The 12,867-nt window shown below is 39.2% G+C and overlaps 1 protein-coding gene across 5 annotated transcripts in view; it reads left to right on the top strand.

Moving 5' to 3' along the window:
• ube2o (ubiquitin-conjugating enzyme E2O) overlaps positions 1-11,232 on the top strand; it is a 35,965-nt gene extending 24,733 nt beyond the window's left edge. For all 5 annotated transcript variants that reach the window (XM_027133632.2, XM_027133633.2, XM_027133630.2 and 2 more), the window contains 10 exons: positions 765-919; positions 1,634-1,746; positions 1,877-1,999; positions 2,515-2,604; positions 2,991-3,255; positions 4,429-4,881; positions 5,359-5,495; positions 5,629-5,832; positions 6,662-6,719; positions 7,088-11,232. In XM_027133632.2, the coding sequence (XP_026989433.2) occupies positions 765-919; positions 1,634-1,746; positions 1,877-1,999; positions 2,515-2,604; positions 2,991-3,255; positions 4,429-4,881; positions 5,359-5,495; positions 5,629-5,832; positions 6,662-6,719; positions 7,088-7,752 (2,263 nt within the window). In that variant the 3' untranslated portion in view covers positions 7,753-11,232. The remainder of the gene's footprint in view (positions 1-764; positions 920-1,633; positions 1,747-1,876; positions 2,000-2,514; positions 2,605-2,990; positions 3,256-4,428; positions 4,882-5,358; positions 5,496-5,628; positions 5,833-6,661; positions 6,720-7,087) is intronic.
• The last annotated feature ends 1,635 nt before the right edge of the window (positions 11,233-12,867 follow it).

Raw genomic sequence — 12,867 nt, 5'->3', positions numbered from 1 at the left:
TTGAGTGCAAACAAAATACTAAAATGTGAGAGAGAGCCCACTTCAGGTTTAAATCTGAAAACAGATACATATAAATATACAGTGTAGTTCCGTTGTGTTACTCCCCTTCTTGTATACAAGCTACTTTACTAACCTTTCAAGCTTTCGTTTTCAATGCAGTCTGTTTATACAGACGTCTAGTGGTATTGTACACTGCCGTCTAACACATTCTGAAAATATAAACCAGGTCTATAAGAGTCTTTAGGAGCTCTCTTGCCAGTGTAGCATCTCTTAATCAGCTGCAGTAGGGGATATTTAACACCCTGCACACACAGACGTGTTTATTGACCGCTCTCTTGCACTCTCTGTGTCTTACAATGTCACTGGCTTTGTTTGAAATATCAGTAAGTGTCTTTACACACTCCCTACCTGTTGGGCCTTGGTGTAATGTGAATCAAAACAAAATGTGTGTGCATGTATGTGTGTGTCGTTTTTTTTTTGTTTAGTGATCACGTTGTGATGACGTGAACAAAGATCCAAAAAGAGCACTTGAAATAGATAGAGGCATAATAGAAAACCGGCAGCCAGGCCAGAGATGCCTTTTTTAACTGTGTCCCAATTTCTTCTCATTTCTGTCTCCCTGAGGAGTGAAACCGTCGGCACGGCTATGCTTTAAATAGCAGCATGTGTGTATGGTGTGCAGTGACGTATAGAATCAGCTGTTCTAGTATAAAGGGAAGTGTTAAAGTTGTTAGAATTTAAAGTGTGAGTATGCGTGCACGCAGGGTGGCTGTCGAGGTCGTTTCCACGGTTACTTCAGCTGATGTCATGTGGAAGGACGGTCGACTAGAGACAGGAATTCGTTCTAACGATCTCATCCCAATCCAACACCTGGACAACCACGAGTTCTGCCCTGGAGACTACGTAGTAGACAAACGCAGTAAGCGCTCCACTCTTACATTAATGCCATGCTAACTTGCTCTTAATAAACAGTGTGTGATTTTCCTGCTTAAATATAACATGCACTAGTGGGCGTATTTTTGTTGTTGGAACATTTACAAATGTTAATTTAAAAAATCATATTTTGTGCCTCTCTGTGCAGGGCTTAATGTAGCTAGATTTTTACCCAGATTTTTCCAGAAATATATGCCATATCCAGTGCTTCAGTAATGTCACATGGACCTGCTGAAGTGGTTTAGTGTGACTTAATGTAATTTACAAATTTATAAACACACAAAAAACATAAAGGAAAAATCCACTGTGAATAACTGGAAAATTGTCATTTATAATGTGATCCTTAGATTTATTTTATCACTTAGATTTACTTTATCAAGTTTTACTCACAATGCTACTAAATGATGGAGAAACCTTGTCATCAGTGCACTCTGCATTCAATGAGCTCACAAGTGCTTGTGTTGTATAGACTTGTAAGTCTTCTTATTTTTTTTTATGCTACACTAGCCCAGTAGCACCGGTAGGAAAACTAAAGCAGCAAAAAAAATGAACAACAGATTTGTCTTGGCTGATTGAGTAAACGGGGGAAATTCTATTTCTACTTCTTCATTTATTAAATATTTTTTAACTAATTTGTATGCTGCCTAAATAACTGTAACCTTTTATTGTTAAGGCATAAAGCAAATGTTTTGATTTACAGGCCAAGCTCTGCAGGACCCGAGCGTGTATGGTGTGATTCAGAGAGGAGACCACAAGGCCAGGACATGTGTGGTGAAGTGGATCAAACTGAACTCTACAGGAGACGATGTGGAGGTGAGAGCTTTGTTTGACCCTCACAGACTGGTTGACGAGACTTCCTACTACACTTCCTTCATCACTTTTTTTGTGAAAGGTCTCGTTTCAGCCACTTTTTGTTTGTTTTACTTTGTTGCATTAATTCCAGGTGATTGGTGAAGAAGAAGACGTCAGTGTTTACGACATATCGGATCACCCTGACTTCCACTTTCACACCACGGACATCGTCATACGGATAGGCAACTCCGGGTCAGAGGAGTTCAACAATGAAGTAACGTACCTTCCATTATCACTTTCATGAGCTTCCAGTTGGGATCAAAGTTTCTTGAATGAATTTTTTTGCTGATGCTTTGGACAGCCAGCTTAATTATTCTGAAAAGGTTTGAAAGAACATGAAAATTGACCTGTTGTGTTATTTTGAAGTTAATTCCTGTGTTCTTGTTGAGACCACAGTAGACGTATGTTGATATAAATTATTTACCAAACCTTTTCCCTGCAACATTGTAATGAGGCTATTATGGGGTAATAATTAATCAAACAGAAATCAGATCTGAATAATATTTGAATAGAAAAAAGCACCACACACTCTGTCAAATTGCACCTTTTAATAAAAAATATTAATAAAATGTAGATATGGAAATTCAAAACTACAGATACGAGAAGAAAATACAATATAAAGATGTGTTTACTGTTATGTGACATGTCTGTCTAAATATACCCCTCTACTCTGTTATGTGTCTTATACCTAACGTGTGTGTGTGCGCGTGTGTGTGTGTGTGTGCGCAGAGGACTGTGGGACAAGTGTGCAGAGTTGATGTCAGCAGTAAGGTGGAAGTAGTCTGGGCTGATAACTCTAAATCTGTCGTCTTGCCCCAGGTATCTGTCCATTCATCATTACATCACATCTCTAAACTCTAACCTGTAAAGCCTCTAACCAGTTCCATCAGTATTCTGACAAACAGTTTTATTATACAAGAGCATTTTATTTATTAGGATGTAAATCTTACATACAATTACTGGATGGTTTTTAGGCAGCGTCTAAACAAATTTTTTTTTAAAAATAAATTTCTTTTATTTATTTATAAGCAGTAATGATTAGACAGTCTTGTTGCTTGTTTATTGCTTTACTTTGTGTAATGATGATTTGTGAGATATAATTGTCTTATTACCATCTATGAAGTACGTGTCAGACATTTGATTTATTGAACAGGTTGAATTTTCTAACATTCATTTGATAACATGTCCATCTAACATTTATTCAGCACCTATACAATGTCGAGTCAGAGATTGAGGAGACGTATTACGACTCAGGTGAGGGCAGCACCAGCGGTGCCTCTTCAGAGGAGTGGGAGGATGAGAGTGACAGCTGGGAGACTGATAATGGCCAGGTGGAGGAGGAGGCGGGGACAGGTGTAGAAGACTCCACCCCCAAAACAGAAACTGTGCCTGAGGTTAAAGCCTCGACTCCCTGTGCCATGGCTAGCACAGAGACACAGGGGACACCTGCTACACCTGAAATGCCTACAGGTAGAAAATGAGGGAACAAATGTCAAATAAATAAATAATTTCATCCTAGCATCTGGAATTGACACAATATGAAACTGCAGAGAGTCTGAGAGCTTGTGCACTAGGTAAACTTTTTTTTTTTCAGTTCAATTTTACTTGTACAGCACTTTTAACAATAGACTTTGTCTCAAAGCTTTACAGAACATTAAAAAATATATAACTTATATTTAATGAGCAAGCCTGAGGCGACTGTGGCATGGGAAAGCCACCTTGAGAGGAACCAGACTCAAAAGTGAACCCATCCTCATTTGGGTCATACCAGAGAGTTTGATTATAAATGAATATAAACACTAGCAGACATTTTTGTTGCATTAAGTATACCGAGAGCTTTAGTGTTAATTGTTGTCATTTCTTACCAACTGTTTTAGAAACTAGTACATGGGGGTTTTAATGGAATCTACTTTAGACTGTGGTTTTAATCCTGTGTGGTAAAGTGCTCATGAAATATCTAACCCTGAGTGGATTGCGTTATTTGAAGTAAAAATCATTCGGTCAGTTTAAAGGTTTGGTCTCTGTCATAAATACTACAATCCAAAGCTTGACGATGCATCAAATTAAAGTAGTAATCAAGGACAAGTGCCCAACATTTAGGGTTCCTTTAACTGCAAATGCAGCAGCGAGCACTTAAATGATGATGATAATAATAATAATAATAATAATAATAATAATAATATATAGGCAAAGAATTAAATGGGCATAACAGACTATAAAATTAATTATTTTGATATTTTTTTATTATACCAAAGTAATTTGCCAATGTTTTTTCTTCTAACATGACACAATAAAAAAAAAAGAGCCACTGTTTATAACTTTTATAATAAATAAAATAATAGAAATTTCCTTATTAAAAAAAAAGAAACCTTATGTAAATATCTCCTAACGGTAAACCTGACCACATCAGTGTTTTTCACCTTTTGTTAAGCAGTAAAGTCCCAGTGAACAAGTTGTTGTAGTAACTACAATCATGTGAAAAAGTTAGGACACCCCAACTGATCTTGTTTTACTTGGCCCAGACTATATAAAATTTAATTCAGTATAAAATTTAAATGAGCATTTCATACAGTCAGTTGGCGTATAAAAGGTTATTCAGTAACAATCTGAGAATATTAATTCTCACTTATTTTCCTTGTGGAGGTGGAGCGCCAACAAGTGACGACAAACCCAATAAGGAGACACCGCGGCTGGCCTTCCGTGAGCTCAAAGAAGCCCTGAAGATCCTGGAAAGCCTGAAGAACATGACAGTGGAGCAGCTGTGGACTGGATCACCCACCTCACCCACTGCCGAGCCAACAGGCGCCACTGGCACCGCCACCCCAGCCGATGTCAAGCCCACGAAGGAGAAGCGCTTCCTGGATGACATTAAGAAGCTGCAGGAGAACCTGAAGAAAACACTGGACAACGTGGCCATCGCGGAAGAGGAGAAAATGGAAGAGGAGCGGGTGTCTGCCCCTGCTGAGCCTCAGACACCGGTGCGCTCGGAGTGGCCCAGTGATACGCCTGTCCTGTGCCAGCAAAGCGGCGGTAAACCTGGTGTCACTTTCACCAGTGCCAAGGGCGAGGTATTCTCTGTACTCGAGTGGGCACCAGGTGTGAATTAGTAACACTTATTATTTACAAAGTATGAAAGGAGTTTCCACATTGGATGTAACCTCTAAATAAGATAATGACAAATTCTGAAAAAATTGGTATTGTGATTCATATTAATATACTAATAATTCTCTAAATAGTACAAGAAAGACATTTTGAATATTGTTGGACATTCAATAAGCACAATTTATCATCAAAGACACAGTTTTGAGGGAATAGGAAATGTACATGTATCCTTTAACCAAGTTATAAGATGAGATAAAATAAGATACAAGATAAAAAGTCAGCTTTTGTTTTCTCAGGCTGTGTTAACTGCATGTCTAAATCATCAGTCACTCATCTGTACCAGAAATGTTTTAGCAATCTTACTGATATGAGTGAGGCCACGTGATGACATCCCAGATGTTAATAAAGCTGTAATATACCTCACCATGCACTTTAATTAAACTTGAGTGATGTTTTACCTGCCTGCTCTAGATACCCACACGTTTAAGAAGATGGAGTTCCAGCCAGCTGAAGCTAAGAAGTTCTTCAGTACAGTCAGAAAGGAGATGGCTTTGTTGGCCACATCGTTGCCTGATGGCATAATGGTCAAAACATTTGAGGACCGCATGGTGAGAGCATTGCATAAGCATAAGAACTAACCATTTCTATCCCATTCTATCAATACTTAACTTTCTGGGGAATCAAATGCTTGGAAATATGTCTGGTTTACTGACTTCAGTCCTATATGTTCCACCTCTCCAGGACCTGTTCTCAGCTCTGATCAAGGGTCCTACACGTACACCATATGAGGATGGCCTGTTCTTATTTGACATCCAGTTGCCCAATATCTACCCCGCTGTGCCACCGCTATTCCGTTATCTGTCACAGTGCAGCGGGCGCCTAAACCCAAACCTCTACGACAACGGCAAAGTGTGTGTCAGTCTGCTAGGAACATGGATTGGCAAGGTAAGAGCCCTGCCACTCATTCTGCTTCTCTGGCTTTCTTGCTTTGTGTGCATTTGACAGATTTGAACTAAGCCTTGGGCCATGTTCCAGCGCTGTTTTTAAACACACACTTGTCAGCTTCAGAAATGTATCGCATCTACAGAACACAAGTGTGTACGAACAGCCAAGAGGGAAGGAGCATGTCTTGGGACTGATTACAGTAACACACATGGCCTTAGCAACAAACACTGTACAGCTGCAACCTCAAAGTTTGGTTGAAGCTCTGCAGTAGTATATTGATAATATACATAATTATTTATTTTCTTGCAGATTTTTTTTTTGAAGTTAGATATTGGTTGCAAATGTGCGATTTAGTCAGACCGGATTGTAAAAAAAAAAAACTATGTATGTTACTTCTTAGCAACATGACTCATAGCTCCAACACAAGACACGTGGGTCGGTTGAAAATGTTAAAGAAGTGTTCATAAAAATAAGTCTATAGTGAAATATATGTGATGAGCCATTTTATTGTGCATGTTGGATTTTATTCTTTTGACATGGTCCAGTTGGATATTCAACCAAGCGGGTAAGCTGATAAGAGGGTAAATTAAATGGTGTAGTAAGTTGAAGCTGGTTATAAAAAATGTCTATTCCATTTATACGGGAGATTCACAATTAAATGATAAAGCTCAGGAGTTAGTTTCACCCTCTCCATGTTGTGTTCCTCTCATGCCTTTAGCTTTTTATTTAGTATCCTAAGCTTTATTCGTTGCAGTACTTATTTTCACATGCCCTCTCGATCCTCTTTCAATCTTTGCAGAGCTTTTCTATATTTTTTTTGTATCCTTAGGGCACAGAGAGGTGGACGAGCAAGTCGAGTCTCTTGCAGGTGCTCATCTCTATTCAAGGTAAGTTACGGCTCTGCTGCATTACACAGCGTCAATTAATCATACACAGTATTTATTATTATCCCGGACAGCATGATCCTGTTAGTGAACTCGCTAGCCAGGTTACTAAAGTAATGTCTGACTGATACGAATTTGATTGATTAATTCGTCCAGAGCAACATCACATGTAAAGCTTGAGAAAATATGAGATACTGTAGAACAAATAAACATTAATAATATGAATAAGGGGAGGTACAAGTGGGGGGCTTACACTGTATTATGTATCAGCTCCATACTAGCCTCAGTATCATTGCATGAATAGATGTGACCTTGCTATGGTTTAGATGTTCTATTGATGTTTAAACCATGTCCAACATTCTTTATTCCAGGCCTAATTTTGGTCAATGAGCCGTACTACAATGAGGCAGGCTTTGACAGTGACCGTGGCCTGCAGGAGGGCTATGAAAACAGCCGTTGCTACAACGAGATGGCCCTCATTAAGATGGTGCAGTCCATGACACAGCTGTTGGCACATCCAGTCGAGGTCTTCCAGCAGGAGATCCGTGAGCACTTCTGTACCAGCGGCTGGAGACTTGTGCAGCGACTCGAGTCCTGGCTGGAGCTGGACACGGCCGTGTCTGATCGTGTTGCTCGAAACGCCAGCACCATGCGGGCTGAGCCACTAGATGAGGAGGTTCCTGAGGCACTGGCGCACAGCAGTCCTACAGGCAAATGTGAAGCCAGAGGTGAGGAAGATCTTGAAGACTCTGGTCTCGGTGCTTCCAAAGACATCATCGTGAGCTTAGATTTGGATGGATCCAGAGGTGCAGAGCCTGCACAGCAGAGTGGCAAAGCGACACAGGAGTCTCAGCCGTCTGTCAGGCCGAAGAAGCGGAGACGGAGCTACCGCAGCTTCCTTCCTGAACGTAGTGGCTACCCGGACATCGGCTTTCCACTCTTTCCCCTCTCAAAAGGCTTTGTGAAGAGCATGCGTGGCGTCCTGTTTCAGTATCGTGCAGCACTGAATGGCACTGGCATACCCGAAGAGAAATAATCACTCATCCTATCATCATCCTTCATATTTTCCTTCTGAGAGCTGCATTCAATCCCTTTAACCCGCAAACCTCCAGCAAGGCTATGCTCCTTTAGCTAGCCAAGCAGTTTTTTCTTATTTTTTCTTGTGTTGTCCTAAACCCCTCTGTTGCTGTGAAAAACACCTCTTTCATATCGATTCTGGTCTCTCAGGGAGATATTGAGATGCCTGAGGCGCTTGGAGGAGGAGAAAGAGGATGATAGAAAAATCTTTTTGAATCACAAAAAAAAGACCTATGTTGAATTTTAGTGATCTATGAGGTAGAGTATTGTGAGAGAGCTGGGACAGGTACACCATTCAACACTGAAATGGCGTCGTCTTGAATCCTGAGCCACAAGACCAAAACTGACGGAGAGGATTTCATGATACTGAAACATGCAAAAGGTTTTGCACAAAGTTTTTTGTTTTTGACCTCTGGGCAAAAAGAAGAGTTGTTGCTTGTTCCCATCCATGTCATGGTGATGTTTTGGCTCGTCTGATTGTCATCCTCTTCATCACTGGAGAACTACACTTCCCAGCATGCTCTCCATTCTTCATTTCCTCATAAAGTGCTGCTCTGTTACTTTCATTTTCACTTTTGAGCCAATCTCAAGCTCTTTTATCATTAGTGTTGCTTGAAGGTTTTGTCATGTTTTGCCCCAAACCTCACACACACTCCAACCCCCTCCCCCTTTCTCTCTCTCTCTCTCTCTCTCTCTCCTCTCTCTCTCTCTCTCTCTCTCTCTCACTCACTCACACACACACACACACACACACACACACACACACACACACAAAAACAACTACTTGTATAAGGAATGTCACAAAACTGCCCCAATGTGGCTGTGAGCCTGATAATCAGTTAGTACACCTGGTTACCAAGTTTACATGCAAAAACAAACAAGACACAGTAAACTCTTTCGATTCTCAGAACTAGATCACTGGAGTTACTTTACATCTGCCATCGAGACCTCGCTCTGTGTAGCTCATTTCTGCCTTCTCTTTAAACTCACTCCATTCATGTACAATACATTTTACACTTTTTTATAAGGAAAAGTTACAGTTTTGCTACTCATTGTCTTTATAATCCACAAGTAAGTATTAAGACTTGTGCTAGACTTTGAAGAGACGACCTTTTAAAGATCTGGGCTTGAACAAAGCGCATAGACACGATCCCTACATATCTCTCTTTCTTTCTCTTTCTCTCTCTGCACATCTTCTCCATCCTTTCCCTTAGCTAGCGAACATCATATCTTTCATACACTGCCCCACACTACGATGCCATACAATACACACTGCAGATTGTTCTTAACAGGAGTTATATTCAGAAGCACAATCCCAACCCTTTTTCATGTTGTGAAATGATTCGTTTATCCAACTTTGTATGTATTCTTCTTAGGTATGATTGCATTTAGCACTTTTCTTTTTGAGACATTGTGTTTATGGATCAACCAGTATTATGATGTAGCACAAAAAGGGAGGTGAATATTGTATACATATCTTTTTCTGACCACCAGGGGGCGACAGAGTACTTTTTCCTGTAAACGCACAGTGTATACAGCTTGAAGGGAGGCGAAAGATAAAATCGTGGCTGTTTGGAAATACTGGCTTATTGTACAGTGTATTAGAACACAGTCTGGCTAAGGTAGAAAGTCTGAATTTTGCAATCTTCTTCCCTAAGCATGATGGGAAAACTGCAGCAGGCAGAAAGAAGTTTATTCTTGTTCACATCAGAAGAGCTGTAAAAGTGAAAGGTGGCAGGTTTTAATAGTGTACTTGTCTTAATAGTGTGCACGCTGCACATGCTTCAGTCTTTCAGCCCTTTCACATATCGTTTATATATCAGGCCTTTTTCTTTTTTTTTTTTACAGTGTGCATCGATAAAATTGACCTGAACGGTGACCAACACGGCTTCTAACCAGAAAAGACCTGACTATGCTGCATTAAATCTGGTTTTCTTCATGGAAACTCAGTAGATCCGCAGGATAATAAATGCATTTTAGTATTACTGCAAGGAAGGAAAACTAGTGTTAGTGTGCAAACATTCAGCACATTTTCCCTGTTCATTTCTTCATTTTCACATTTCTTCATTTCATTCTTTCGTTTTTCTTTTTTCCCTTCTTTTTTCTTTCTTCCAATTTTTCTTTCTTCCTTGTTTCTCTCTTTCTTTTTACATGCCACCCTTTATTATTTTTTATGCTGATCAGTAAATGGATTGCTGTGTAAATTTCTGTGATTCTGCTCTTTGAGGGAACCTGATTATTTACGGTTGCTCATAGCTTTATGCATCTCACAGAAATGTCAGAATTGCATTTTCTCCACCTTCCTGAGTATATATTTGTCAGGATATACTAGAATGAAGATGTCCAGAGAAGCACTTTATAAAACTGGACATGGAAAAGTCATGCCGTGCCTATTTAAATATAGTTTAGTCTTTATTTTCCATCAGCTAAACAGCAGGCTCCTGCTGACAGTGTGGATGTATTCGAGCAGAGAGAAATGAATCAAGGTGAATTTTGCTGGATCTTAATGGCACTGAAATGGCCTATAGACGTTTGCACTGCTTTTCTGTGTTGGAGCAGGAAAATGCATTAAACTGCATGCTCCCCAGGTTCTCCAAAATTGGCCTAAGAAAGTTCTTTGTATTATAAAGATCTTTATCCTTTTTTGAACATTAAACTTTCTAGCAGTACAGTCCATCTTCCATTCTGGTCAGTCTGTGCAGTGGTTTTTACAATCTCCCACAAAAGAGCAAACATCAGTGGATCTTTGTTTGAGTTTTATTTTATTTTATTAGTTTGTTTTGGGAATGTATCATATTGGACTATTTGGGATTTGGTTGAAATGCTGCTTAATTCCAGTCCTGTGGATCTACACTAATTAGGAATTGGTTCAGGACATGGCCCGTGTTTAACTGCATCTCTGTCCTGCTGATATCCTGTTGCTCAACTTTGACCTCCAACCCTCCCCAGTTCTGCTGCAATGAAAACAAATGTGAAGTCTTTAAAAAAAAAAATCAGACATCAAGCACATGAAGCTCTGACCCGTTTTTCTTGCCTCATGTAAAAAATCCACCTTCAGTCCTGTTGACGAGAGACAACAGCCAAAGCATGTAACATGTCGCTTTAAGCCTTCCGGCTGCTCACAAGACTTGACTGTATGATATAGAACATTTCCACAGTGGCCTGTATTGGTAAACTAATGAGAAAAAAAAAAAAAAACAAGATTTGTAGCCTGATTTCCTCTGTACAGAAGTCATGACTATATATAAATACATAGATTATATATATATTTAACAAACATGAGTTCAAGTGATTAATGTGAATGCTTGGGGCATATTACTTGCGGAGTGTGTGTTACTGTATTTTCTTTTTGTTCCTTTGTATTTTTTTAACAATTTATTTTGGTTGCATTAAAAATTCAAATGTATAAAGTGAAGCATTAAACTCTTGGCGAGCAGAACCAGAGATCTTGTTTGTTTCTTTTTCTAAATAGATCTGTTCCTGAGGGGAAAATCCCATTATTTAAATTTGACTTACAGAAGCAAGTAGCTGAACTAGCAATATCTGGAAACCAAAATCTGTCATTATAGCAAAATCAGGGCTACACAAATACTTGTACTGAATAGTAGATTTCACTCAGGGTTTAGAAAGGGCGAATTTTATACAAAAAAGTAAGCAAAATACAAGCATTTTAATGAGTAGACTGACTGTTGGACCCCCTAAATATAAATTATTTGTATTTAATTAATTTATTTTAATTACTCATTCATCTTGAGTATCCACTTGGTGTGGCGCTGGCCCAACTGCATAAGTGTGGATGCAGAGTCTATCACGAGTAGACTGTGAGTAAGGTAGGAAAACACGTAGAATTTAACATTACACACACACACACACACACACACACACACACTCTTTCACATCTAGGGGCAATTCAGAGTGGCAAATTCATCATTCTATTTACTGTCATGTTTTTGGAAGGTGGAAAGAAACCAGAGAACATGCACAGAAATTACACAGACAATAACTTAAGCTCAAACTGTAAACCATAGAGCTGCGAGGAGGCACCTTGTTTTGGGAAAATGCTATAGATTAAGGCCTTTTTTTAAATGCTGTGGTGTCGACTTTTTCCCTGTTTGTTCATCAATTTTAATCAGCAAATAGAATAATAGAGATAGAGTAACAAATGATCTTACATTATCTATGCTGTTTAGTTTTCAATTAAACAATGTAATATTAGTCATTCCACATTTTATACTTTGATATATTATACACTACAACATAGAATAAGAACCATCAGTGGAGATTCAAAAAGAGAGCAGAGAAAAAAATTGTAAAAAGCTAGACAGAAGGATGTGTTCATAAAGTGGGGGAACGGTTTTAGTGCAACAGGACGCGTGACCAGCAGGTGGCGGTAGTGCACCTTTCACAAATTTTTTAGACCGCGTGCGTTGTAGCTACCAATAGGTGGCGATCCTGTTTGCCAGCCGCCATAAAACAAGCGAAAGAAGAAGAAGAAGCAGCTGTTTTGGGTGAGGTGAGTGTATGACTAATTTAGTATCAGTAAGAATACGCGCAGTTCACTTTTTTATCGCAAGACGTTAATGTTTTTTGACCGGTTTTTACAAAAAAAAGAACAAAATCGCAGCAGAATGTGTGCGCATCCTGGTGATGGCGGAAATAAAGCTTTGTAAAGCAATGAAGCTTCTCTACTAACTGTTTCCAAAAGAGTCGAAGATTTTCAGCATGTTGAACACCAGTGACACCTGGTGGTCAAAGGCAAGTATAGCAGGTAGAATTTGAGGTAGAGTTTGTTTCCTTTTTTTTTAAACAATAAAGGTTTTGCTGTGAATCATATCAGTACTAGTTGATGTTATGTTAAATTTTTATACGCTGGAATGTCAGCGTTTTGATTGCTATGTTTCAGTAAAGTTCTAGTCTTGAACAAATGTATTCATAACTAACAGGCTTTCTGATCTATATTAAAAAATGGATGTGTTTTGCTTTTTTTCAGCTATACATCACTGTTTATCCTACAGGGAAGAGATTAAGCAGAAGTACACGGATTAAAGCAGAGTCAAAGTCAGGTAAAAGGAGA

Source organism: Tachysurus fulvidraco, chromosome 5 (assembly GCF_022655615.1).
Source record: "Tachysurus fulvidraco isolate hzauxx_2018 chromosome 5, HZAU_PFXX_2.0, whole genome shotgun sequence".
NCBI classification, from domain to species: Eukaryota; Metazoa; Chordata; class Actinopteri; order Siluriformes; family Bagridae; genus Tachysurus; species Tachysurus fulvidraco.
This window is presented reverse-complemented; position numbering and strand designations above follow the sequence as displayed.